Source organism: Cucurbita maxima, unplaced genomic scaffold, assembly GCF_002738345.1.
Source record: "Cucurbita maxima cultivar Rimu unplaced genomic scaffold, Cmax_1.0 Cma_Scf00004, whole genome shotgun sequence".
NCBI lineage: Eukaryota > Viridiplantae > Streptophyta > Magnoliopsida > Cucurbitales > Cucurbitaceae > Cucurbita > Cucurbita maxima.
In genome coordinates this window covers 557,360-583,358 of record NW_019272020.1, presented here as the reverse complement: position 1 = coordinate 583,358, position 25,999 = coordinate 557,360, and the positions used below count along the sequence as shown (strand labels likewise).

Below are 25,999 nucleotides of genomic sequence, written 5' to 3'. Positions count from 1 at the left end.
CTTTCAAGGACAGTACCAAACGACATAGGTGTGCCAGTATTGCGTCATAGCCCATGTGTCCGGAGGTTGGATTATGTACCCACTATCTAGAATGTACGTCGTAAATGGTTTAGTATGGACACGAGAGAGTCTGAATACTCGAGTGAACTCGAATGGATGGATGTTTGGATGTCCTAAAGAGATGATCGACGCATGAGTCAATTCCTAATGAATGTGTTAGAGCAAGTCAAGATGGCCGATGTGTCACTAGACATGGGATGACATCATAACGCATTGTCATGCGGTTGGGAATCGAGATGACAATGAGATGTGACATTGTTATGTTGCAACGATTGAACATGCACGCACAAACAACGTGTGTGGTTGAACAAGCTTGGATTCCATATAAGTGATGTTGTTTGGCGAAGGCAAATCTCGCCGACGATACGACGAAGTTACAAAATTGGACGAAAATGTGAATGGAGCTTGAGTCCCCCTTAATCCTTGTCTCGAGCGTGTCAAGATCAACAGGCATGTTCTCCCTTTTCGACAGTCATAAGGGTTCTGTTCCATTTAAGCTTTGAAATCCGAAAAAAGCTCAGCTCTAATTAAATTCGTGACTCAAGCTTTTTGTAAGAAGAGAAGCTCACAAGAAATTCATCTCAACCTCTGCCATCAACTCTGATTTGCCAATCATAATTGTAACGCAGTTATGAAACTATCGCCTAAATCATTCAGCAAGCAACATGAAAAGAAAGAAACATAATCATTCATTTAAAACAACAATGATCCAGAGCAAGACATGTCTCCAAACGCAGTGCACAATCAAGCTCCAGCTCGTTACATTACAATATAATATAAAAACATTTCTACATTCCGAAGTTCTGAATCTGTCTATTCCGTTTTTCTAGTAACCAAACAATTTCAAGAGATCCAAACACGAAACAAATGCAAGCATAACAGAACAAGAGATTTTTACATTGTAACCTGTTGACCATTCTCGAAGTGGCAATCCAAGAACCGGCGATCAGCAGACAAATTCCAAAGCGAAATCATCAACACGAACCGAAGAATCTAAATATCCAGAATTCGATTCACAAGAACAAACATACTTTATCTTCAACAAGAAAATGCTATTATCCGTTAAATCCAGAGATTTAGAGGGTGAAATTAGGCGCATAAAGTGAAATCAAACGCCCTTGACGACCTCAGAAGTGGTCGAAGATGGACGAGAAGCCTTTACACCATCAAGATCTGGACTCAAATCAGCGTTGGGATTCAGAGGAGCGCGTATATCCGAAACGTCATCGTCAGGATCGTAATCCGGGTTGAGAGAGCGATCAATGGCCTCGCGACCTTTCTCGAGGCAAGGCTTGCAAGCTGTCTCGATGGTGATCCATCCTAGAATCACCGCTCCGATTGCTATCACCGACGTCGTTATTGCACCCATTCCGATTCCGATTCCGATTTCAATTCCGCCCTTTGCACGATCTCTCGCGAGGAAAAACAAACAAATGTTCCATAATTCGGCCAGCCCCGAGAAACAGCAAACCGACAACTTCTTTTTGGGCTAATGCCATCAGAGGCCCATAATTTGCTTTACCCAATTATTGGGCTTTGATCATATTAGCCTTTTCACCTGTCGGCCCAAAGTGCAGTAAAGCCCATTTCAATTCACATGACGGCCCAAAGTGCAGTAGAGCCATCAAAAGGACTGTTTTATGAGTCTCAAATTAATGGGCCAATTTGATACGTTTTTACAAAAAGGGATAGAAATCTTTCAATTAAAACAACTTTTTCCTCAATTTCTTTAATTAGTAGACTTAATCCGATAATGAAATACACTTTAATTTTATTTATTTTCTTATTTGGAACGGAGGAGAACATACACAATGGTATGATATTGGAGAACATACACACCGCCTCATATCAATAAAGATGTATTTCTTACTTATAAACACATATCATTTCATTAATTAGCCAAAACAATTTTCAAAAACTAAGAACAAAATCATTATCAATTGAAGCCTAAGTTAATATCATACGGGATTCGGTTGAATAATTTCTTGAATTTAGGGGAAGTGCATGCATGAGGTGTTTTTATTATTGGATTTATGCTCAAACACTGATTAAGATGGTTTTCACACTTTGTCACAAAAATTCTTAATGAGTACCAAACTCCCATTTTCCCATCCTTTTTCGTCACGCAAATTACACAAGATTTTCATAATTGACACTTTTGGTCTTCGACCAAAAACATCAAACACTTTGATTTCGACAACTACATGCATATTTATCACAATTTCAATTTCGATTTTTTGTTTTTTTCTTTTTTTTTTTTTTTTTGCTTCCACTGACCGTTCAATCTTAGAGACTTGTTCAAATTTGGTATGTGAACGACATCAATTCATTTACACCCTTCTTGTAAATGTTGCACGTACAAAAATAGCTTTTTCACATTTGAATATCAACACTAAAAAGTAACTATAAAACAGTATAAACCGTCCATAGACGATTATACAAGGATGAAAATGGACCTATAACAAAATATGAAAAAAAATGAGCGAGGGTGGAGTTTGTTGTTCATTCCCTAAACCCTAATTTGTTGCATTCGAGCTCTTGTAAGCTTGTGTGGCACGTAACTACACACCGAGTTTAGGGTTTCTTCATTGGAATGTTTGGTTGAGTACATATCAAGTAGATTTGCACCTGGACCTCCAAAAAAGTTAATAATATTGGAGATTATTGGCGTTGGAAGATGTTTTAGGTAAAATAAAAAAGTGGGTATTTTTTGTTCTTGAATTTTTTAGGCGAGAATGAATTGATAAAGAGAAAGACATAGAATATTTAGCGTAAACGTATGTAATTACATCACCAATTAGGCTTAAAACAGGAAGCAATTAAAAAGCATTGGACAAAGAGAGTGGAAATATGAGTTGGAGTTAGTTTTATATTTTGTCTAAATGAGTTTGTGGGGATTCATTTCACCAAATACAAGCACCAAAAATTGAATAAAAAAGCTTAGTAATGATGCACTTTGGGGGTGGGTTTTGACTGTTTTTGGAAGCTTAAATATCCAAAATTCCTCATATCATATGCCACTTAAGTTGACGTTTCTTGCAACTTGCTTGTTCCATAGACCTTGGCACCCAATTAATCTCTTCTTTTTTCTATGAATTCTAATTCGCTTTTGAGTCTCAACTTCAGGGGTTCCTTTTTTCAGGTAAAAGGTTCGATTTTGAAGTCATAATCTTGAGTTTGGTACACCCCCATTTGCATTACCATTTCAAGTTGGACCTGCTTATGCTTACTAATTTTCTACCCATAATCTCATTCCCACGTTAGGCTCCTAAAGAAGGTAGATTGTGAGATCCCACGTAGATTTGAATGGTAATTATTGAAATTATTTGTTGATTCCATGCAAAAATCTTGTTCCAAAAACCTTATATTAAGAAAAACCCACCTTTGATGAATTATATTGCCACCTTGTATTAGTTATGATATGTTTATAATGTCTAAATATCTGATAAAATCAAAACTTTAATAAAATCATCACTTTAGACTATAGAGACATATATATATAATGAAATTGAAAAATAGGTAATTTTTTAAGTAATCCATGGAGCATGTGCAAACAAAACAAAATCTCATCAGAATCTGGCTGGTCTTTAATTTGTTTGATTGAATGGCGGTCGTGTTTTTTTTGGGACACAAGTCTTAATTCGGATGGATCCTTTCAATTTTTGTAATAAAATTTGGTCAAATTTAACGCTTTTTTATACCTAACTCTTGGAATTACATGCAAAAAAAATTGAAATAAAATAAAATAAAAATATTCCCTTCTTTTTCTACAGCAAATCCACTCCCACCATTCCCATATTATATATAATTAATTTAATCACACATACATACCTAGTTAGCTAATTAGCCAGCTAGGTTAAAATTAGTGATGAATATTAATTAATTATTAATTAGTGGGTTAATTAATGGGTGTGGCAGTTGGTAGTTGATTTCTGGTCAGTCAAATTCAGTTAGGCATCCCCTTCCAATTATTAAACCAATTTTAATTAAATATTTGTAATATAGAAATAAAGAGATTAGGACAACACATGATTTGCATCCCAATACCCATACATCATCTTTCAATTATAATTCATCCATATATATATATATATATATATATATAATATTTAACTCTGTTTTATAATCAATTTACCTAACTAACTATGGGTTTTCTTCACTTAATTACCTCTCCCATGCCATGTAAACATTAAAATAATATTATTTTTGCGCATATATTCTCTTCATGTGCGACCCAAATGGACAAGGGAAAAGACAATAATTAAGTTGTTAATAAGATCTTAATCACCAAAATCCCCATGTTACTTGAGATTACAAGAATCTCACATATATATACATATATGTGTAGTAGGAAGCACATGTACTATTGTTGTTCATCAATAATTATTGTGTTTAATTATAACCAACTTAATTTTTAATTTTGGTCCATCATATCTCTGTCCAATTTCAAATAATTTCAAATAATTTTAAAATTTAGGATGTAATATAAAATTAAAACTTTCGACTAATCAAAATTTGGCATATTCTATGAAAAGGAATTATATGATTGGAGATATTGCATTATTTTGGTGACCATATACATTGTAATTCAAATTTTTTATATATATTTCAGATACTCATCCCTTTCTCCCAAATCTTGCTTTAAATCATGAATCTTTACACTTATTTTCTTCGTTTCTTAAATCTTTTTTTTTTTTTTTTTTGGGTTTTATGGATAATTTTCACAAAATAAATAAACTCGTAAAATTATTGTTTAACCTTAAATATTAACCCTTAGGGATGTCCATTTTATCCACGTTCTCGAATAGAGAGGAGATTCCCCGTTTAGACAAGAAATGGAGGAGAGAGTAGAAAACATTTATTCTCTGTTAAATAAATGGGGCCAGAGACGGGATTACATTTCTTGTAGTTATCCCTAGTTAATTGTAAAACTCTAATGGTAATTTTTAAACTAAAATGTATATTTTTAGTAGAACATTAGGTGTAAACAGATTTATTAAAAAATAAAAGTTTAAAATAATTATTTTTAAAGAATTAAATGAATGAAGAATTTTGGTGATAGGAGAATATTATAGGTGGCGGGACAGAGACGAAGAAGGCTTCTCTATCTCCATCCTACCCCATAAACATCTCTATTAACACTCTTAATTAAGTTATCTAAGATGAACCAATGTTTAAATCTCAATTTTATTTTAAGTTTGGTTGGGTGTTGGCATAAATTGATTTTCTTTTTTTTTTTCTTTTTTTTCCGCGTGGGAGGATAAATGTATTAATTTTGGAAGGCATGGTGCAGTCCATGTGCGCCAACGGCTAACAACCACAATAACCACCATCTTAACATATTTAATTAAACTTAACTTTTTGATTACTTCATCAATGAGAACATCCATTTAGTTAATATTAAATCTCTCCTTTTTTTTTATTTATTATTATTAAAAAAATATTTATAGTTTAAATTAAGATTATGAGTGCAAATCATGTGCTACTTTTGGGCGTGTAGGTCGTGAATACATACATTTATGTTGTGTCGTTTATCCATTTCTATTAATATTATAACTCAATTTTTAGCCTTATCCATGCTAGTGGCTTAAGCATTAAATACAATTTCCCCCTCCATAATGCTAAAAATATTCATATAAATAAAAACCCCCCAAAACCCTAATCTTGCTTAACAAATTAGCACTACTTAAAATTGGTTCCAAGTGTCGATAAGGGACATTTGTTTGAATTTCATTGGAGATTTTTTTAAAAAAAAAAGATATATATAAATATAATCGAAGAATTATGCAAAAATGGTTGTTTTAATTATTTGTTTTTTGTCGAGGACGTGTCGTTTCCACTCACAGAGATTAATATTAACATTAGTGGGAACTGTCGCTGTTTTTATGTTCATTTCCTTAACCAATGAAAAAAAATGGGTGTCTTCAATTCCTGCCTGTTTATTCGACAGAACATAATTAATGTTAAAAGAAAATATGGTCTAACAACACACGTGTCAAATGTTAAGCGACATAAATTTCACACGTACCGAAGCAAAATATACAGTTATCATTTATTTTACGTAATTTTAGATTTATTTACTGTGTTATGATCGTACGGTAAATTTCTCTCTTTATCTTGTCTTTTAATGTTTACAAATTTCTCTTTCTACCATGTGATATTTGTTGTCTTTTAATGTCTATGAAATAACAAAATATGTTTTTGGGTAAATATTTACTCGGCATGATTATTCAATTATTCTTTCTACCATTTTCCATCTATCGTTGACCAGAAGATGTGAGCATGTCTTGTTCTCTATAAGAACGTGTGTTTCAAAGAAGATGGAAAGAAAATGAAGCTCAATGTCGAATGATGACAAAGGAGTGGGTGATTGAAGTATTATTGTTACTCAAACAATCACATGTTTGAATATTTTGCCTTCTATTATGGTTTACTATATATATTATATTTGAACTAATACTTGTATTGTTTAAGAGGTTGTTGATTCAAAGCAAGTTGGTGAAACAAGAGTTCCATCTATATAACCCAACATGTCTGGATTTTCAAGTAAAGCGAGAAGTTGGTTTTTTCAAATAAGATCATTTGAGGAAGAAAGTCTGTTAAAAAGAAGATGATAAGAAGATTCATAAGCCATAGAGAAAAAAGGATGGAGTTCCTAAATTGGACGGACTCTGATATCATGAGAATATTTACTAAAACCATCACACATAAACGATGAAGAAAGTTCTATATTTATAATCATTTACAGAATCAACTAAAATGAGTGTATAATACTAGTCTATGATCAAGAGTCAAATATGATACATATGGTAAACTGAAAGACTAAATATCTCAAACCAGATAAGATTAAAAGGAGGGCGAATGATTGAGAAAACGAGGTGGGGCTGGTTGAGCACATGGGCTTTGCATCCAAACTCACACCTTGTCTCTTCTCTTATCATCACTTCATCACCAAGACATTTAAACTTTTCTTAATACTCATTTATGGGTTTAAGATAAACACTTGTACATCACAATTAGAGCAATAATTAGATGCAGAGGCGTGGAACGAAGCTTTGTAAAGATCATATGGGGTGCCGAAATGTGCCCCAAAAAAGAAATAAAATAAAAATAAAAAAATAAAAAAGTTCAAAGATTTTATTAATGTTGAATCTAAAAGAAAAGGAAAAAGTAGTTGGATTCCAATTATTTGATAATATTGGTTCTTAAAGACAGAGATGAACAGATGGCTGTGCTTAAGAATGTCGGATTGTTTAAAGCTTAATCGGACGGCTCACAATCAAAAACATATCATTTTCAAACCCCCAATCCATTCTTCTTTTAAATTCACGATAATGATGATGACCATTAATTTCTTTATATATATATCCCATAATAAATAATAATTATAATTATTATTATTATGGAAAATGTAGAATTGGACTTGTCCTCGACCTTCTTTGGCATATTCGCTCCTTCTTATCACAAACTTAGGAAGAGATGGAAAATGTGAAATAATTAACTAAAAAATATCTTTTATTCAATTTTTAAATTATGAGGGACCGAACCTTCCAATACTTTATTTTTAATTAATAATTTCATTTAAATAAAACCCAACCCTTCATGCATTTATTTATTCACTTATTAAATTGATGTATAATAACCCAATAATCATTTCACACGTTAGCAAATTAAAACAATAATCTCTAACTAATAACATCATAACCATTGATTTTTCGATTTATTTTATTTTATTTTTGTCTTCTATTAGCAAATAAACATGTTAGTTATTCTTATTTTGCAATATTTTTTCGTAAAATATGTTTAATTTATCGCATAAATTTATAAAATTAAAATAATTGTGTTTTAGTTTTTGTTCCATAAAAAAAAAAAAAAAGAATATCCCTACAATTGCGGCTTACCTTATAATTAAAGTGGAAGCAAAATCGATGAGAGGTAGATAGATATCAAAGCCAAATAGTCAATCACTTTCATTCTTTTGGTCCGGCCGCCGTAGGTAGCGGTGCCGTCCGTTTAGTAGTGGACCACAGTCGAAGACTGTCCAACCGCAATTTTTTTTTTTTGTTTTGTTGTTTTTTTTTTCCTTGTCAAAATTGTAGACAATAGGAATTAGGGGACCCGAGAGAATATCAACTTGAAGGTTATTGTCGTCATAAATTTTGACGCAAATTGTTTATAATTAATATTCATAAAATTTTAGATTTCTCTCTCAAAATAGGTTAAAAAAGAACAAATTAAATTCTCTACCCATTTATGTTTTGACATGGACACAAAAAGGTTATACTTGCTTATATATACCATACAAAGATGTTAATTAAAACAGAATTAATTTCTCCATTTCTTTAAAAATAATAACTAACCTTAGATTATCTCTTTTTAACTTGTAAAACATTAAATATATATATATATATATATATATATATATAATCAATAAACTATAATATAAATGAGCGTGAGAAAATTAAAAAAATAATTGTAAAGAAAAGGGAGAGGAAGAGGATGGTGGTGAGGATTAGTTAAATTAATCTTATTTGGGGTTATTTTTTTTATAATTAATTAATTATTAATAATAAGTAAAGGTGGGTCCGGAGGGGCACAGTGATGTGACCAAGATTTCGTGGTTGAAAGGAACCCAGAAAACGGCCACGTGGGTTGGTTGTGACGCCTTTGAGGACCGAACGCGGGATTTCTTGGGCTATGATAACGACGTTATTGCAATAACAAAATGTAAATAAATGTAATTATGATAATTATTATTAGTTAGCGTATTTTGTTGTGGTGCCTTCTCCAGAAAACAACCACGTGGTGTTGTGTAAGATGTCTGAAGTGGACCTCTTCATTTCTCTTTCTATCACCGCCCCACTCTCTATTTATACCTCATTTTCTCTCCCTTTCCTCTCCAAAACTTTTTTTTTTTTTTTAATAAATTTCTTTTTTTTTTTTTGCTTTCTCAATTTCAATTTCTATTTAATTTGGACTCACTCACTCACTCACATCTTTAAACCCATGGCGGCTTCTTCTCCTTCTCCTCCTTGTCTGGATTACTTGGGGTTCCACAATTCCACGAAATCAATTAATGGTTTCAAGAATGTTAACCACATCAGGCAACCTTCCAATCACAACGCCGTTATTCATTCCGCTCTTCACTCCCCTTCTGTTCTTCATTTCCCCAATCATTCTCCTAATTTTCACGACAATCTCATTAAATCCCCTAATTCCAACTGGAATTTCCTTCAGAAATCCGCTTCAATCGCCCTCGACATGGCGGAATCCGCCTTGCTTTCCCACGAGCTCCGCCACCCACTCCCTAAAACCGCCGACCCACGTGTCCAAATCTCCGGCAACTTCGCTCCCGTCCCTGAACAACCCGTCAAATATAACCTCCCTGTCACCGGAACCATCCCGGATTGCATTAACGGTGTCTACCTCCGCAACGGTGCTAATCCTCTATTTGAACCCACCGCCGGTCATCACCTATTCGACGGCGACGGTATGGTCCACGCCGTCACCATCAATGACGGCTCCGCTAGCTATGCCTGCCGGTTCACGCAGACACAACGTCTGGCTCAGGAACAACAGCTCGGGCGACCGATTTTCCCTAAAGCGATTGGCGAACTCCATGGGCACTCCGGAATTGCTCGGCTGTTACTATTCTACGCGCGAGGGATGTTCGGGCTGGTGGACCATAAGAAGGGAACCGGAGTGGCGAACGCCGGTTTGGTGTATTTTAACGACCGGCTTTTGGCGATGTCAGAAGACGATTTGCCGTACCACGTGCGTATCACGCCTTCAGGAGACCTTGAAACTGTAGGCCGTTACGATTTCAACACACAGCTTGATTCCACAATGATCGCACACCCGAAAGTGGACCCAGTCTCCAGAGAGCTCTACGCCTTAAGCTACGACGTCGTTCGGAAGCCGTATCTCAAGTACTTCCGATTCTCCCCCGACGGAATCAAATCCAAAGACGTTGAAATCCCTCTTCAAACTCCGACCATGATGCACGATTTCGCCATCACCGAGAATTTCGTTGTAATCCCCGACCAGCAAGTCGTGTTCAAGCTTCAAGAAATGCTCAAGGGCGGATCTCCGGTGATTTACGACAAGAACAAGAAATCCCGATTCGGAATTCTCCCCAAAAATGCCACAAATTCCGATGATTTAATCTGGGTGGAATCGCCGGACACCTTCTGCTTCCATTTGTGGAATGCTTGGGAGGAGCCGGAGACAGAGGAGGTCGTGGTTATTGGGTCTTGCATGACGCCGCCGGATTCCATTTTCAACGAGTGCGATGAGAATTTGAAAAGCGTACTGTCGGAAATTCGGCTGAATTTGAGAACGGGGAAATCCACGCGCCGCCCAATTATCAGCGATGAGAAGGAGCAGGTGAATCTAGAAGCCGGAATGGTGAATAGAAACCGTCTGGGGCGGAAAACCCGATATGCGTATCTTGCGATTGCAGAGCCATGGCCGAAGGTTTCGGGATTTGCGAAGGTTGATCTAGTAACAGGGGAGGTAAAAAAGCATATTTACGGCGGTAGAAAATTCGGAGGAGAGCCGTTTTTCTTACAGAAAGAGGGGAATTCAGGGGAGAAGGAAGACGAAGGGTACATTTTAGCTTTCGTCCACGATGAAAGGACATGGAAATCAGAGTTACAGATAGTGAACGCCATGGATTTGAAAGTGGAAGCTACAGTGAAGCTGCCATCCAGAGTACCCTATGGCTTTCACGGGACATTCATCGACGCAAAACACTTGCAAAATCAAGCTTAATTGATTCAAACAAATCAAAAGAAAGTGATTTTCTTAGGCGAAAAAGGGAGAAATTACCAGAGGGATGGCATTGAGACAGGTCCCCGGATTCTCTCGTATTCGCATTAAAAACCCAATTACCTTTTTGTTTCTGTGTCTTTTTTTCTTTTTTTTAGGTTTATTGAGTGAGTGATTTGACGAGGAAGCCCAGCTTGTAGCTTTTGGACAGTTCAGTAGATTTCGAGCTCAGCTGGTTTCTGTTTATTTTCTGTAAAAAAAAAAAAATAATAATAATAATAATACTTATCGTATTTACGCTCCCTTTCTGAGTCTGATATGAATTTTTCGGTTTAATTTTTTTAAAAAAAATGGATCAGATAATATTAAGAAGATAGAGAGAGAATAATATTGGGTATGAGGGTGTGGGGCCCAGGTGATGCAGAAAATATGGCTGTTTGGGTAAATTTGGTAAAATAAACAAAAAAGCAATCGACATGGAATTAATATAACCCCCTAACATAATTATTAAAGTGAAACCATGTTGGTCGGTTGGCGTTTGGAAATCATGTGACACTCAAAAACCTCATCACTTTTACTAAAATTATGATATTATTTTCAACCTGGTTGATATAAATAGCATTGATATATTTTAAAGGTTACTCATTAGTTCAACCAGTAGAATTTTCATCAATAGGGAACATAAATAACACAACACTTCTACTTGCCCGTCGTCCTAGGTTGTCTAGCTACTCTACAAAAGCCTCCCTTTCTTTTTTTCTTTTTAAATAATATTAATTAAAAAAATGAAAATGAGTAAAAGGGTGCTGAATTGAGGCAGCAGCGAGTAAAAAGTCAATGTTTGACTCAATTATAAAAAAAATTATAAAAAATAAAAAAGTACTTTTTGAAGAAGTTGGAATTTGGAAAGGGAAGTATATGTGTTTCTTCAATCCCATTAACTTAACCTTTATTTATTATTATATTTTTTTGTGTATGCAAATTTTCACCCACACATCTATCCATCTAATTCGCCCAATCAAATCACACCTTAGACCTTTTGTTTTTCCGATTATTATAATCAAATCCCCATATCATTTTAAAAATAATTTTATCCTTCGACTAATTTAGGGAATTATTATGAGTTTATAATAAAAAAATACACTCTTCATGGTATGAGGCCTTTTGAAAAAATCCAAAACAAAGCTATAAGAACTTGTACTCAAAATGGATAATATCATACCAGTGTGTTAGCACTATGATAAATTAAGTTATAGGTGATAAAAAATAAAATTTAAAAGATTATATTAAAAGGAAATTAGGGTTGGTAGGAGAGGGAAGGAGACATCCCCAAAAAAAATGTATGGTGATCAGGTTCAATGTCATGAGAGGCAGCCACACAAACAACGGCATTTATATAAAAATATAAGGCAGCCCACAGAGGCAGAGCCTGGGTGTGCGTGCGCCCTTCGTGTCCAGCCGCTTGCGGCGCCATATGGCTTCTTTCTTCTGCCCTTTCACCTTTCACTCTTCTCTTCTTTTATATTTTTTTATTTATATTATTGCATTTATTGCCAACAAATCTGCAATTGAAGGCCGAAAAAAGCCTTCCCGCCCATCTCTCCCTCTTTTAATAATAATAATAAAAAAAAAAATCACGCGCAAAGAGTATTAGCTAACGGGGAGCTGTTATAAGTGGTATCAAAACCAGATACAGAAGGATGTGGTGTTGGGCTCCAAGGAGGTGGTTTAAGAGGTAAAAGTGTTGACAACTCTCTCTAATATTCGTGTTTTAAAAATGTGAAGTTGACAGTAATAAAATAAAACGAACCATATCTATTGGTGGTGAATTTGAGCTATTACATGACATTACAATTTTATATCCTAGATAATATCTAGACGTCCGGAGGTGACGTATTATCTAGATGTTGGGAAGTGACGTATTAGTTACAAAATAAAAGGAAAAGGAAGGAGGCCCTTGAGAAATTGAAGAGTTGCGTTAAGTGTTTGTGTGGGTATGGAGTGCCTACAGTTTTGGGTATAAGACGATTGCATAGATAATTGGAAACAACGTCATCCTTTAGACCAAAATATAATAAAATAAGTATTATTCTTCCCACATTACTGCCAACTCTGTGACTCACGCAGCTTCATTTTTCCGCTGCTGTCGCCTCCCAATCCCTACATTTACGCATCTCATCATAAATGTCTATCATTTCCTCTACCATTCCTTCATGGATTATCACTCTTTTTTATTTTTTATTTTTTATTTTTCTTTCCAAACTCGGATATTAAATTATTTTTATATTCACATAACTTCCAAGACTCTTCAAGATCTTCAAAATGAAAAGCTGACGAAAACATTTTCTTTCGTCGGGTAAGCCCAAATTGCTGAAATGACCAAACTACCCTCGCACCGAGAGACAAAATAAAATTATTTTTTTTTTAGACAGAGAAAAAAGAAACGCCAATTTAGTTGCTTTCATGCCAACATGTTAGTATCCTTATATTTATCTAATTTCATTTGTGTTGATGTGTGGGCCCATTCCCCCTTCCCCTTCATCTCTTCCTATTGTAAATTCCTCATCCACCATTTCATACATAACCGGTAATCTACGCACGTCCACACGCATACACTAGGGCTTTTAAGGTCATTTTCACTCTTATCCAAACGTCGGTTTTCCGATAGCCTTCTCAACACTTCTACGTACTATTTAAAATACGTCTCTTTAACATAATATCCAAGTTATCATTTTTTTTTTCAGGTCGAACTTTGTCTCGATTGACTTTCAATCGTTACGTCGTTATTATGCCTATACTCACTTGCTACTACTATAAGAACGAAATCAAAAGTCGGGATAGTTACTACTTAAAATATTACCTTTAATTTTTTTTAAATACAGAAAGTAACCCTAAGTAAGAAGATTGTTTTAAACTCACCCCACTTGTTAAAAATCTCGAAGGTTTGAAGGGTAAGATGGGTAATTACTACGGACAAGATGCACCGACCAAGGAAGGTTTGCCGGAAAAGTGGTCGGCCGACAATATATATAAGAAAACGGCCCCATTTTGATAATACAGTTGGGCATTTCGCCCCTGAATTTGTTGCTCTACAGGATCATCCATCAACGTCATTTCGTTCACAACAGGTTTTTACATGTTCTCGACACATCATGAACATTGTCTCTCAATTACCATTCATTTGCCTGTTTCTGTCTTTGGACACACCAATTTCCTCGTTTTCTGATTGGTCCACTTGCCCGAATGGGCTTCAACTTGCATGTGCATGCCCGAAAGCAATCGGCCCCAAGATATGACTTCAAACTGTTAGATGAACACGACTCTCCACAATGGTATGATATTGTCTACTTTGAGCATAAGCTCTCATGGCACGACTAAGTTTAGGGCATGATTCTGATACCATGTTAGGTTGAATGGCTCAATGACCTTAGGGTCACGACCTCATGTATTTATAAATGTGTATAATGAAGATTAGTAACAAACCATGAAATCATAGATTTGGTAACAAAACTAGTAAATCACTAGATTATATTACTATATACGAATATGATCTATTCTACGTTTAACACCACAAAAAACCTGTTTTGAACAACTTTTCAAAACGTTTAAACTTCATTATTATGGTATAGTAGATCGAGACTAACCAAACCTAATAATCCTCCACTAGATTTCGTAGTTTCAATTAGTTTTTTTTATTAGCTTTCATTTAGTGAGCTCCATAGGTTAATCTAATTGTGTTAATATTTAGACTTAGAAAGTAAGAAATAGAAAACGATTAATATGCGTTCGAGTGGGTAAAAAATAGCGTCTTATATATTTTTGGGTTGTTTTATCATTCCTTCTTTTCAAAGCCGGTTTTGGGCCGTATGTTTTAATTGGGCTTGATATATGGTGTGGGCCGACAGAGCATTTTGAGTTATGGGCTTTCCTTTATTAAAGCCCACAAAAGGTTGGTTTTGGTTTGTAACGTGGGTCGTTGGCGTTGACTTTTTTAGATTTATGTTGTAATTTTAGTTCCTAATAATATTTTTTTAATAACCCCTAACAAAAATCTTATTTTTTTTTATTTTTTTTTTATTTAAGACATCAAAAGCTCGAAATTTTTCTGGTAAATTTGCAAGGAATGTGGTTGGCGCCATTTTAATTAATTAATTAATTATATATATATGCAAAAAGGTAATTGGTGGAGGGAGAAAATGGAAGCGCTTTATCTTTTGGGCACCATTGTCAGTACCTTCCTCACCTCTCTCATCCTCTCCCTTCTCCTCCACTTCCGATGCTTTCTCGGCCGTCTTTTCTTCCGTACCACTGCTCCGGCCGGTTCCGGAACAGGAGAAGATTCCGTCACTTTATATGAAGGTATTGTTTGGCACCAGCGAAGGCGCCCTGTCCACCATTCTTTCAGGTACGCTGTTCGTTATGCCCTAATTGACCTCGACCTCTCGCCTTCCCCTCCGTCTAATCATCTCTCTGCCGACGATGCTCGCCGTGTAGCTGGTACCTCTGGACCTGTGTAATTTCTTGATTCCTCTCATCTTCTTAATTCGCATTCATTCCATTGTCTACTTACTATGTTTATAAGTATGTTTATGGATTGAATTGAAGCTTCGTTTCATTAATGTTACTTTCAGTTCTCTTCTGACGATTCCATCCAGTGTGGGATATGAACAAAATCCGTTGAGTTTGTATTACTGCTACGAAATCGAAGGCTCCGCGCAGCAGTTGAAGAAATGCATAGCTGAGGCATCTACTTTTCTTTCTTTTATATGTTTTACATATATTAAGTATAAGCCATGTTTGAAAATGCAAAGAAGAAATTGAAGTCAAAGAGATGCCTGTTTTGTTTAGGTAACTAATACGCCATGGGGTGAGAGAGTCATCTTTGTTTTCAATCCAAATTCTGATTTAATCGCTAAGCCGTTGCATGTCAGTCCTTTTATGGTAAGTCTTGCTGGTTCTGTTCCCTTTTTTATATGACATTCCATTTGAAAATTTATGTTCAATTATAACTATATCCATTTTCTTCTAGCTGCCATTTGCATAGATGCGTGAGCTCCCAATCTTCATGACACTTGCAATCAATTGGTTTACTGTAGTTTTATTTGTCGTTACATGTTCATAATTTCAGGACATGCTTGGGAATTGGAGTATCAAAGCAAGTGCTCCTGGTGAGTATTTATCTGTGGCAATCTCAGTTCAGCACCCGGAACTTGGTGACTACTTTACTGCCACTTTGAAAGTAAAAAGGGTGTCCGCATCTTTTGGGTCTAGTCACTCGATGTTCTTCTATCTGATGCCTCACAAAGTTGCTATATGGATATATTGGCATGTAAGTGGAATTGGGTAACTTTTGAACTTGTTATTAGTTGTCTTCTTCAACAGCTTAATGTTCATGTCGTATTCCAGATCAAGTGATTAAACCTCTTATCTAGAACCATTTGATTAAATGTTGTTTCATCTTTATCTAAACGATTAGGAGATGCTTGTCGCTGGTGTAGGGTAAGTTTAAATGCAAAAGGTCCATATTCCTATCAAGAGTTTGCAAGAAATTACTCCAATTATGGTTAATTGCAAAAGAAGAATGGTTACAAAACGATTTTGAAAGAAAGCACCAAGAAGAACAATGAAACTTTGCCAAACCATGAATTTCCTCCCTTCATCCATTGTCAACATTAGATTTCTCTTCTTCACATTATCAATACCTATAACTTCTTTGGATGGACGAAGAGTGACTGCTCTGGTCGACCAAATGGCTATACCTTTCCCAACTCGCTACACATAGAAAATTTTTCTTACCATGTCTTTCACTGCATCAAAATTCAGATTGGTTCACAAATTGATGACTTCAAGAAAAGATTCCCAATCTTTGTAGGATCGTTTGTAAACTATGAGTGGGTTAAATGGATAATGTCTTTACGTACTTAGTAATATTCTTTTTATTTCAATAACCTTAAGGGGTGGAGATTCAACTTCATCTCTTAATGAGTTATTGGCTTACTTGCTAGCCTTCTAATAAGCCATGGACCGAGAGAAATGGAGTCTCTGTTGGGATAATGTATGGGATATGTAGCCTGATGCGTAGATCTGGTCGAGATATATTTGGAAGATATTTCTTAAAGATTTGATAGAGATAAATATGGTAGATATTTGGTAAAGATTTGATAGAGATATATTTGTTAGATGATATGTAGGTTTAAATCTTTGGAAGCTATATTTATTAAATTGAAACCATATATATACCCATCACTACTCAAAATGTACTTTTCTTTATTTTCTGTGTTCTCTCTTGTTATATATACCTGAAGTCATCCATAAAACCTTTAGCCAATATTTTTTCTTGAATTGTTTTTGTTCTTTGTGTTCATCTCGATCGAGTGTGTGCATTTTTTAGTGATCCTAATAGTCTCAAGCCATCTTGATAGGAAAAATCCTCATTTTAGGCTTCTCTTAAAGAAAGACCAAGAGTCTTGCGTTTGACCACATTAACCACTTGGAGGAAAATCTTGTTCTTTTCATTTCTTCAAAGAAAATCTCGATGCCATTTCCAAGTCTAGTTTGAAAATCCAACCTCATTTCTTCTCCTTTCCCCCACTACTCGACCCCTTGCAACCAATAGATTCCACTATGGCTCTTCCTCCAACAAAAGCTATCTGCTTCATATGATGAATCCCTGCCAATATCTCAATCTCAAGGCCGTATTATTTATCTGGCTCCTTGTTGAGAATATCCTCACTATTTTAAGGTTGCCACGGCCTTGTATGGTGTTCGTGCTTTAGGGACATACAGACTTCGAAGTACTGAGTGAGGCCTTCATTGCATCATTGTCATGTCATCACATATGAGAGCCTGAATAGGTTATGTTTGCACTATATGATCCTCTCACTTCTTTCCATGTCTAATAATAGTGCTTGAATTTTCACCTTTTAAAGCTTGTGAGACTTGGGAAATGTTTACAACCATACCCCTAGTAGGTCACCTGCAAGGTGTTGAACCCTTAACCATTTGGCTGAAAGCTGGCTCTGTCTTCTATTATGCCCAACATTTGGTCAGTTTACCTCTATTATCTTCTTGATTCTGACTGTGGTTTGTTTCTGATCCCCAGGCTTTCAAGCTATGGTGGAAAGGTGTACAATTTCTTCAACACCCAAGGTATACCAACCCTTCATACAAGACAGATGCTACAATTCGTGATCAACAACTTCAATGCTGCCAGGGAATTGGATCGAACGAAAATAAACATCAAGAACTGAAAAGAGGGAATGACATAGTCCATTGTGAGAGTGAGAATGCAGCTCGTGAGTTCATTTGGACAAAGGCCAAGTGGCCTTGGGCTTAATTCTACTCCTCTGCTGGTGTAGTTACTTACTAGCTCGTGAGTTCATTTTCCACTACATTTTGAATATAACAATGAAATAATCTCCCTTGTCTCTCACCCTCCCAACACCCATCCATTGTTTGATTGAAACAATGAGCCATTTGTTTAATGACAAATTTGATCCCAGAATTTTAATTCAGTTTATTAGCTTTAATTTGACCTCTTTCGTTGGGTTGGTTAAATGTACGAAGCTGTTTTCAAGTCATTTTTTACTTAGTTCTGTCTTTGTAATACAATCGAACTGCACTCCTAGTTTATTGTCTTATGTATAGAAATATTCTACGTATTTAAGATTACAATGTCTGACAATTTGTGAGGTTTTGTTTGATTGAACGTGAAGAACGACATTGAAATTTTTGAAATGATAGAGTTCGGAGTTCAAGTTTTAAGCTATGTATTAAATGTAAATTTTTAAAATGATAGGAATCAAATTAAAATAAAAACTTATTTGAGATTGTAGTTGCTACTAAATAACAAAATAATTAATAAATCAAATAAGAAAGAAAAAATAATAGATTTCAAATTTTTTTAAAAAAATAAATAGTGAGATACCATCGAGGGCAAGTAAATAGTGTGAATTTAAAAATAATAGGAAAAAATATTCTTTTATCTTTTATCTTTTTTTCTTTTTTTTTTTTAAAGAAATAAACACAAAAAAAACGAGGTAAGAAAGAATAAAGTAAAGCAACCTAAAAAAAAAAAGGTCTGAGGCGGCACGTGTAAAATTCGCACACATTTTGTTGTTGGGTCCCCTAATTTGGGAGGATAAGGCTTTATTTTGGCCACTTGCTTCTTTTTTTTTTGTATTCCCGTCTTTATCACCCTACCAAATTATTTCTTTCCCCCCAAACTCGGCCTTTTTTTTTAACTAAATAATAATAATATTTCCTTTTTTTTTTTGTTTCTTTTTACGATCAAAAATCCATAATTTATTGAAAACTAGAGGGAATAATTATAATAACTTTTCTCATCTGTTGTTTATTTATGATAAAAAAAAATTAAAATTAAGCTTTATACGTGAAACACGTTTATGAATATATTCAAGATAATTAATGTATGATTCTTTTCCATTATCGCACTTAATTTTCAACTATTATATTACACCTAACTTCATTATCATAATGCTTTACCCATTTTTTTCATAATAGTTCACCATTATGTGGGAGAGTATAAAATATTAAAAATGCCGTTGAAATATATATTTAAAAGGGTAATCAAAATAATTATAAAATTATACTAAAATAACAGTATTCAATCAAAAAAATAATAAGTTAATTAATCCGAGCAAAGAATTTTTAATGATATTTTTTATTTTTTAAAAAAATTTGAAGGATATTAATGATTTTTTATAAAAATAAATAAATATATATATATATTTGGTCGTGCGAGGTCTTTGTTCCCTTTGTGATCTTCACTCTCGTCCTGAGCCTACTAAAAATATTCCAATACTTTGATAATTATGCATAAATCAATATATGAAATTTCCTGTTCGAAGGTGATTTTTTTTTTTTTTTTTTGACTGGAAATAATATATAATTATAGCCTGCGTTCATTTTAAAATTTTGTGGATAGCGTCAAAACACCATAAGTAGCATTGGGATGCTACCGAATACAATATAGCGACTTTGAGTGAAACATGGTTCATCAAGTTGTGGTATGAAGAAGAGTCATTTATAACGTGCTTATTTATCTTCCTAAAACGACACCGTATTCCACCGCTCCCGTCAAGCACTGCAGCTCCTTCTTTTTCCTTTTTCTTTTTTCGGCCAAACCATTCTTAAAAAACCGTACATTTCTTCAAATTATATAAAGAGAAAGAAGGCGACCTCCCAATCCCAATCCCATTTCTATTATTATTATTATTATTATTATTACTACTACTACTTCAGAGCCCTATTGTCATGAAAACTAACTCCTCTCTCAGAATGAGGCGAAACTGCAACCTGGAACTTCGTCTTTCTCCCACCTCCTCCGCTATCGCCGCCGTCGCCGCCCCTAACGCCAACCCTCAAAGCCAACAACTCACCATCTTCTACAACGGCCGGATCTGCGTCTGTGACGCTACAGAGCTTCAGGTGACAAAACGAAACCAACATCTTTTTTTTCTTTTTTTCTTTTTTTTTTTTGCTGCTGCGTAGTACGGAACTTTCCTACACCCGGGTTGCCTTTCTTCTGAAAATCCACGTGACGTCCATTGATTGGATTGGATGTGTAACTTTTCTTTCCAACTAAAATCGTCGTTCAATATGAATTCTTCACGCGACACTACGCGTGGGTTGGCTTCTGTCATGAAGTCGACACCGCGTTCGGGTTTGTTGACATGTCGTCTTAGATGAAAAGCTTTTCTTTTGTTTCCTTAAAATGAACCTACTCTTTCCCTCAAATATACTCATATTAATTTTGAGCATTTGAAAAAAATACAAAATACAGAGTAGTTTTTTTATCACACCTCCCAACAGGATTCAATTGATATGAATAAGTGAAGGACATGACCTTGAATCCACCTATTGTTTTTGATCTTGCACGGATGAAAATATATTCTTTTACTTCAACAAATTTATGATTTTACAAGGGAGGATTATTGCAGGCCATAGCGATTTTAAAGTTGGCGACTAGAGAAATGGAGGAGAAGGGTCCGAACGAAACGCCGTGGCCGATACTACAGCAGTCTCCGGCGCCTGTAACTCCGACCACCCCGGGGCTGTTGATGAAGAGATCGCTGCAAAGATTTCTGCAGAAGAGGAAGCATAGAGCCCAACCCACTTCTCCACCACAGAATTATTACAACAACGGAGACAACTAAAAATTACCATTTCTGCTTCTTAATTCATTCCACCCTTTTTCTTTCAATTATATGTATGGCCTTTTGTAAATTACTATTATTTGCTTCTGCTGTTTTATTTTTTTCCTCAGCTTCTATATTAATTTCTTTCATTTGTTAATTGTTATTTGACACGTAGATAAAGATATACGCAGCACATTTAGGTAAGAATATACGAAAGAATTGAGACTATAGTTAAAGTGAGAATAATCTTAATATCACAATGGTTGATAAAAATTTTAAATAATCAAATATCTCCTCCAATAAATAATAGTTTTATGAATTTTTTAAAATGTTTTATTTTAAAAGTGCGTGGAAAATAAAATAAAATAAAATAAATGGAAGCGTAAAAAATGAGTAAAATAGGAGGGATAATTAAAGTGGTGGGTGGGGCCCACAGAGGGAACGCGTAGGAGAAAAGGGACGTAGTTGGTTGCATTATTAATCTTTTTTAAAACGTTTTTTTAATCAAATTTCTCTTATTTTCCACAAGTCCACGTAAGCGTCTAACTTTAGTTTCTAAATTTTAAATTTTAAAAGTATTTAACATATTTAACTTTTTAATTTTTTAATTTTGAGTTTATTAGATTAATGATAAAATAGATATTTTAAAAAATTAATTGATAGCTTAAATTTAAATTCAAAATACCTTTTTTCCATTATTGGCAACAGAAACAATATAGGATGAATGTAATATCCCATTCAAGAAGACATCACATATGCTTATCATAACAGAGCATCGTTCATATGCTATAATATCAGAACCCCAAGAATTCAACACTGCCAATTGCTGTTCCTTGCTTGCATACACAACACAACCATCTCTCATAGCCTCGGTACGACACGAGGAGTGTCCCAGTCGGCTACAATGTGGTTGCGTGTGATCTCCTGAAGTGAGCGGCACCCGCTCAACGCCATTGTCAGCTCAAACTCGTCACGCAGCATCTGAAGAACTTTCCTCACACCAGCCTCGCCCTCTGCTGCCAAAGAGAACACCACTGGCCTCCCAATCTAACATTGATGAACACGATACTTGTTAAGTGAATCATCTGATGCGTACGTGTGTGCATGCGGTTATTTTACTTACAAATATGCCAGATGCGCCGAGTGCTAATGCTTTGAAAACGTCTGTTCCACGCCGAACACCGCCGTCCAAGAAAACAGGAACTTCGCCTCTAGCAGCTTTGACAACCTGAAATCGGAGTATTGGACAGTGATCATAGCTCAAAAGACAACCCCACATGTTTGGTATTAGTACTGTGCAATTGTACCATGTGAGATCTCATATGAGTTGGAGAGGAGAACGAAGCATTCCTAAGGGTGGAGAAACTTCTCCCTAACAGACGCGTTTTAAAATCATGAGGCTGACGGAAATATATAACGGCTAAAACGGACAATATCTAATAGCGGTGGACTGAGGCGGTTATAAATGGTATTAGAGCCAATCGCCGGACGGTGCGAGGGGAGTAGGGCTAGACCCTCTCCATAGTAGATGCATTTTAGAACCGTGAAGCTAACAACAATATGTAAAAGGTCAAAGCGGACAATATCTACTAGCGATGGGTTTGGGCCGTTACATATCAAGTACCTCTTCTAAAGCCATGATGGTTGCAGGGACATAGTCGAGTTGGCGAGCTCCATGATTTGAAACAATAATTCCAGCAGCTCCACTTTGAACGGCGATCCTTGCTGCAATTTGGAGGGCAAACATCAGATTACACTAATAGAAAAAACATTGATTTGAATAGAATCAAACGATTATGTCTTGTTTTTGCTGTTTTTACTTACTGTCCTCAGCAGTAAGTACACCCTTCACTAGAATTGGCAACTTGGTGATGGTCTGCAGCCACTTCACATCCTGTAAGTAAATGTATAAATAAGCTATCCTGTAATAATAATAATAACATTGTCTTTTTTAACTTCGACGTTTTTTTTAGTTACCTGCCAGCTGAGAGTACGGTCGATCTGCCCCGCAACATATGAGGCAAGTCCAGAGTCGTCTGCCTGCAAAGAAAACACAGCCCAACCGAGAAAGAAAACGTTATCAAGGATTTAGTTGATGGACGTAGAACTCAGCACGGAGTGGCATTTCACTCTTACCTGGTCCATTTTACCAAGATCCAATCCCTCAAAGTTCTTCAATGTCAAAAATGGTGGCAAAGTAAATCTGCACCAAAAGCCATCAATGTGTGAGAACATTTGATGACAAGGTTTATGAGATACCCGAAACGATACCAGCTGGCTCAACGAATCCAAACGCACCTGTTCTTGATATCAGCTTCCCTGCGACCAAGCCTTGGAGTGTCCACAGTCAGGGCAATGGCTTTGAATCCAGCTTTTTCAGCTCTTCTCACAAGTTGCGCCACCACGTTTCTATCCTTGTACACCTGAATAAGCAATAACGCGAATTTGGATGTGGATTATGACCAAACATTCGAGACAAACGAAGCAGTAAATAGTTGGCTGGTAAAATAAAAAGCTGTTCCTTATTGTTCTTGAAAACTATTTACTTACATATAGCTGGAAGAAACGAATGCCAGGTCCAGTGGAGGCAACTTCTTCCACACTAGAGGTAGCCCACGAGGAAAGGGTCTGAAACAATTCAAGAACCACTTGAATCAAGCATAGAAATAAAGTCCTTAACTAATCCTAAGTCAAGATCATATACTAAGAGAATAATGAAACTTTAGGTTCAGAAAAAGAAATTTAAACCATAATAGTGCCTGCTGCAGATGCTGCTCGGGCGGTTGCATACTCCCCTGCATCGAAACAGCAATCATTCAGATCAAAATAGTCTCGTTCTCGAAAGAACGGAAACGCAAGTCAGCACAAATAAGCACGATTTGTTTCTCTGATGGATACATTTCATCTTGATCTTGAATTTTCTCGTTCAAATATAATGGAACGACTAATCTCGAAATGCAACTAAGAAGTCTGTGGGTGACCAAAAAGATTTATACGCCATAAAAGTAGTTTTTACCTTCAGGGTGAGCCATCTTTTGCATGGCAGTTGGAGCAATCATAATAGGCATTGAAATTTTGAATCCCAGCACAGTCGTAGACATGTCTATCTTACTTACGTCGATAAGAATACGGGGACGGAATCTGTGTCAATGAAACTTAGCAACTGTTAGATATAAGTAGTTTTTGAAACATTTTTTAGAGCTGTTGTAAGAACAGATATTGATTAAGTCCTTGCTTCAAGAACAGATATTGAAAAGAACTGGTGGGTATGAAAAGGAACGTACAAAATCCTGGAAAAGGCATTGCGGTTCTCCTTCAGGGTCCACTGGTCTTCAGCACCAGATGCGTAGTAGTCATATACCATCTTTGGCAACTTCTCCTTTGCAATAGCCTCATACTCAGTGACATTGGTAATCTCCATCTTTCAAACAGAGTACTCACAACTGTATATAAGAAAGACAGAAATGAATTCAAAGCCCAGCAATTGAAACGATCTCAAATGTTTGACATCAGAATTCTCCAAACTCAAACAATTACGACAGTGAAAGGGGGTGAAGCAATGATTCTCATCAAGAACGAGAAATTAACATTTAAAACATAATAGTACAGAATCCACAAGAAAAGGAATGTATGATTGATGTTTGAGATGGCTGATACCGTAACAGCTCAAGCCAACCGATGTGGGATCTCACAATCCACCCCCTTTCGGGGCCCAACGTCCTTGCTAGGACTCGTTCTTTTCTCGAATCAATGGGCCCCCCACCAAATCCACTCCCTTCGGGGCCCAACATCCTTGCTGCACACTGCCTCATGTCCACTCCTCAGTCCTTGTTGCACACCGTCTCATGTGGCTCTAATACTCTAAACCCTAAACCTACGCTAGCAGATATTGTCCTCTTCGTGCTCTACCTTTTACTTGTTGGGCTTTTCCCAAGGTTTTAAAACGGGCTAGGAAGAGGTTTCCACACCCTTGGAATGTTGCAATAAAGAAGGTTGCAATGTTGGATCTCACAGATACCATATCAAATAACCATTGATTAACAAGTAAACCAGTTATCAGATTCCGTTCATTCAAGTTCCATCGATAAATAAAGAATGAAACAGAAAACAAGCCCACCCATCATCACCAAAAGCAAATTCAAATAACATACGTAAAAATCAGTCTAAAATAACCCAAACCCATATGAAGAAACAGAGTAGAAACATTAAGAACTACATGAAACACAAAACTCGGAAGACACGGATGAATGAGTACCACAAAATCCCAGATGAAAGAAGATGGGCAAACAAGAAATTGCAGAAGAACAGATGAAAGAGAGAGCGTACCCTTCTATGCGGCAGTGAAAATGGATGAAGCGAAGTGATGAAGATGGGTTAAAGATAACAACGAAGAGCGAAGGAGGGAGAGATTGAGGTCTACAAATGGATAGTGCAAAAAAGAAAGAAGAAATATAATATAAGAGCGATAGAGGAATGCCGTGATCGTATTGAAGGTTAAGACAAAAGAGGTGGGATCAACACCACATTATTTGGATTGGATTTTGAAGGTGAGCGTTACAGACCAAATCTGTTTCACTCAAATTTCTCAAATCAATCGGAAACTATGACTTTGTGTGGACGCGGACCGTTCCTTCCTCCAGATCAAAAGGGAAATGGTTAACAGATTTAAACATCGATTCGGACATCTGTTTCTGAAACTTCCGTTTCTTTCAAGTTTCCTCAATTTTCTGTCTTTTTTTTTTTTCAATTATATTTTTAGTATACTTGTAAATGTATAAAATGCACAATAATATGCTTCCGAATATCATCCTAAGAATAAAATGTCTACTTATTAAGATTTCATGTAAATAAAAAATATCTAGTAGATGATTAATTTTTTATAGTTGGTTTATTTTTATTAGGTTGAATAATTAATTTAATTTTAAATTATTAATATTAAAAATTAGATGATTAAATAAATTTTAATAAAATGGTAATTATAAATAATCAGTACGTTGGATAATTACTAT

At 35.6% G+C, this 25,999-nt stretch overlaps 5 protein-coding genes across 6 annotated transcripts; 3 read left to right on the top strand and 2 right to left on the bottom strand.

Moving 5' to 3' along the window:
- Positions 1 to 726: 726 nt before the first annotated feature.
- On the bottom strand, positions 727 to 1,512 carry LOC111478783. The gene has a single exon (XM_023123241.1). The coding sequence runs from the start codon at positions 1,427 to 1,429 to the stop codon at positions 1,169 to 1,171; it is 261 nt and encodes an 86-aa protein (XP_022979009.1). The 5' UTR covers positions 1,430 to 1,512; the 3' UTR covers positions 727 to 1,168.
- Positions 1,513 to 8,977: 7,465 nt separating this feature from the next.
- LOC111478741 (9-cis-epoxycarotenoid dioxygenase NCED3, chloroplastic-like) lies at positions 8,978 to 11,130 on the top strand. Its single transcript, XM_023123171.1, has one exon. It carries the CDS (start codon positions 9,067 to 9,069, stop codon positions 10,831 to 10,833), a length of 1,767 nt encoding a protein of 588 aa, XP_022978939.1. The 5' UTR covers positions 8,978 to 9,066; the 3' UTR covers positions 10,834 to 11,130.
- A 3,882-nt stretch (positions 11,131 to 15,012) lies between these two features.
- Positions 15,013 to 18,457, top strand: LOC111478716. The gene is made up of 5 exons (XM_023123137.1): positions 15,013 to 15,343; positions 15,462 to 15,573; positions 15,679 to 15,771; positions 15,959 to 16,159; positions 17,933 to 18,457. The coding sequence occupies exons 1-5, from the start codon at positions 15,027 to 15,029 to the stop codon at positions 18,164 to 18,166; spliced, it is 957 nt and encodes a 318-aa protein (XP_022978905.1). The 5' UTR covers positions 15,013 to 15,026; the 3' UTR covers positions 18,167 to 18,457.
- Positions 18,458 to 20,015: 1,558 nt separating this feature from the next.
- Positions 20,016 to 21,105, top strand: LOC111478717 (protein TIFY 5A). Its single transcript, XM_023123138.1, has 2 exons — positions 20,016 to 20,280; positions 20,793 to 21,105. Exons 1-2 carry the CDS (start codon positions 20,107 to 20,109, stop codon positions 21,006 to 21,008), a joined length of 390 nt encoding a protein of 129 aa, XP_022978906.1. The 5' UTR covers positions 20,016 to 20,106; the 3' UTR covers positions 21,009 to 21,105.
- A 558-nt stretch (positions 21,106 to 21,663) lies between these two features.
- On the bottom strand, positions 21,664 to 25,472 carry LOC111478373 ((S)-2-hydroxy-acid oxidase GLO1). 2 transcript variants are annotated; one of them, XM_023122589.1, is made up of 12 exons: positions 25,317 to 25,472; positions 24,275 to 24,433; positions 24,007 to 24,131; positions 23,739 to 23,785; positions 23,541 to 23,618; positions 23,289 to 23,413; positions 23,127 to 23,193; positions 22,968 to 23,030; positions 22,815 to 22,884; positions 22,615 to 22,715; positions 22,114 to 22,218; positions 21,664 to 22,037 (listed from the first exon to the last, which is right to left on the bottom strand). In XM_023122589.1, the coding sequence occupies exons 2-12, from the start codon at positions 24,409 to 24,411 to the stop codon at positions 21,852 to 21,854; spliced, it is 1,104 nt and encodes a 367-aa protein (XP_022978357.1). In that variant the 5' UTR covers positions 24,412 to 24,433; positions 25,317 to 25,472; the 3' UTR covers positions 21,664 to 21,851. The 2 variants fall into 2 exon arrangements, with proteins under 2 accessions (XP_022978357.1, XP_022978358.1); XM_023122590.1 differs by lacking the exon at positions 25,317 to 25,472 and adding an exon at positions 25,246 to 25,270.
- Positions 25,473 to 25,999: the final 527 nt, after the last annotated feature.

Bases quoted from the DNA above. Each gene is read 5' to 3' on its own strand.
- LOC111478783 (XM_023123241.1), bottom strand. From the start codon at position 1,429: ATGGGTGCAATAACGACGTCGGTGATAGCAATCGGAGCGGTGATTCTA.
- LOC111478741 (XM_023123171.1), top strand. From the start codon at position 9,067: ATGGCGGCTTCTTCTCCTTCTCCTCCTTGTCTGGATTACTTGGGGTTC.
- LOC111478716 (XM_023123137.1), top strand. From the start codon at position 15,027: ATGGAAGCGCTTTATCTTTTGGGCACCATTGTCAGTACCTTCCTCACC. The intron at 15,574-15,678 runs GCATCTACTTTT...TGTTTTGTTTAG, and splicing joins TGAAGAAATGCATAGCTGAG to GTAACTAATACGCCATGGGG. The intron at 15,772-15,958 runs GTAAGTCTTGCT...TCATAATTTCAG, and splicing joins TGCATGTCAGTCCTTTTATG to GACATGCTTGGGAATTGGAG.
- LOC111478717 (XM_023123138.1), top strand. From the start codon at position 20,107: ATGAAAACTAACTCCTCTCTCAGAATGAGGCGAAACTGCAACCTGGAA. The intron at 20,281-20,792 runs GTGACAAAACGA...GGATTATTGCAG, and splicing joins GTGACGCTACAGAGCTTCAG to GCCATAGCGATTTTAAAGTT.
- LOC111478373 (XM_023122589.1), bottom strand. From the start codon at position 24,411: ATGGAGATTACCAATGTCACTGAGTATGAGGCTATTGCAAAGGAGAAG. The intron at 23,786-24,006 runs GTAAAAACTACT...GTTTCGATGCAG, and splicing joins AAAGATGGCTCACCCTGAAG to GGGAGTATGCAACCGCCCGA. The intron at 22,885-22,967 runs GTAACTAAAAAA...ATTTACTTACAG, and splicing joins ACCGTACTCTCAGCTGGCAG to GATGTGAAGTGGCTGCAGAC.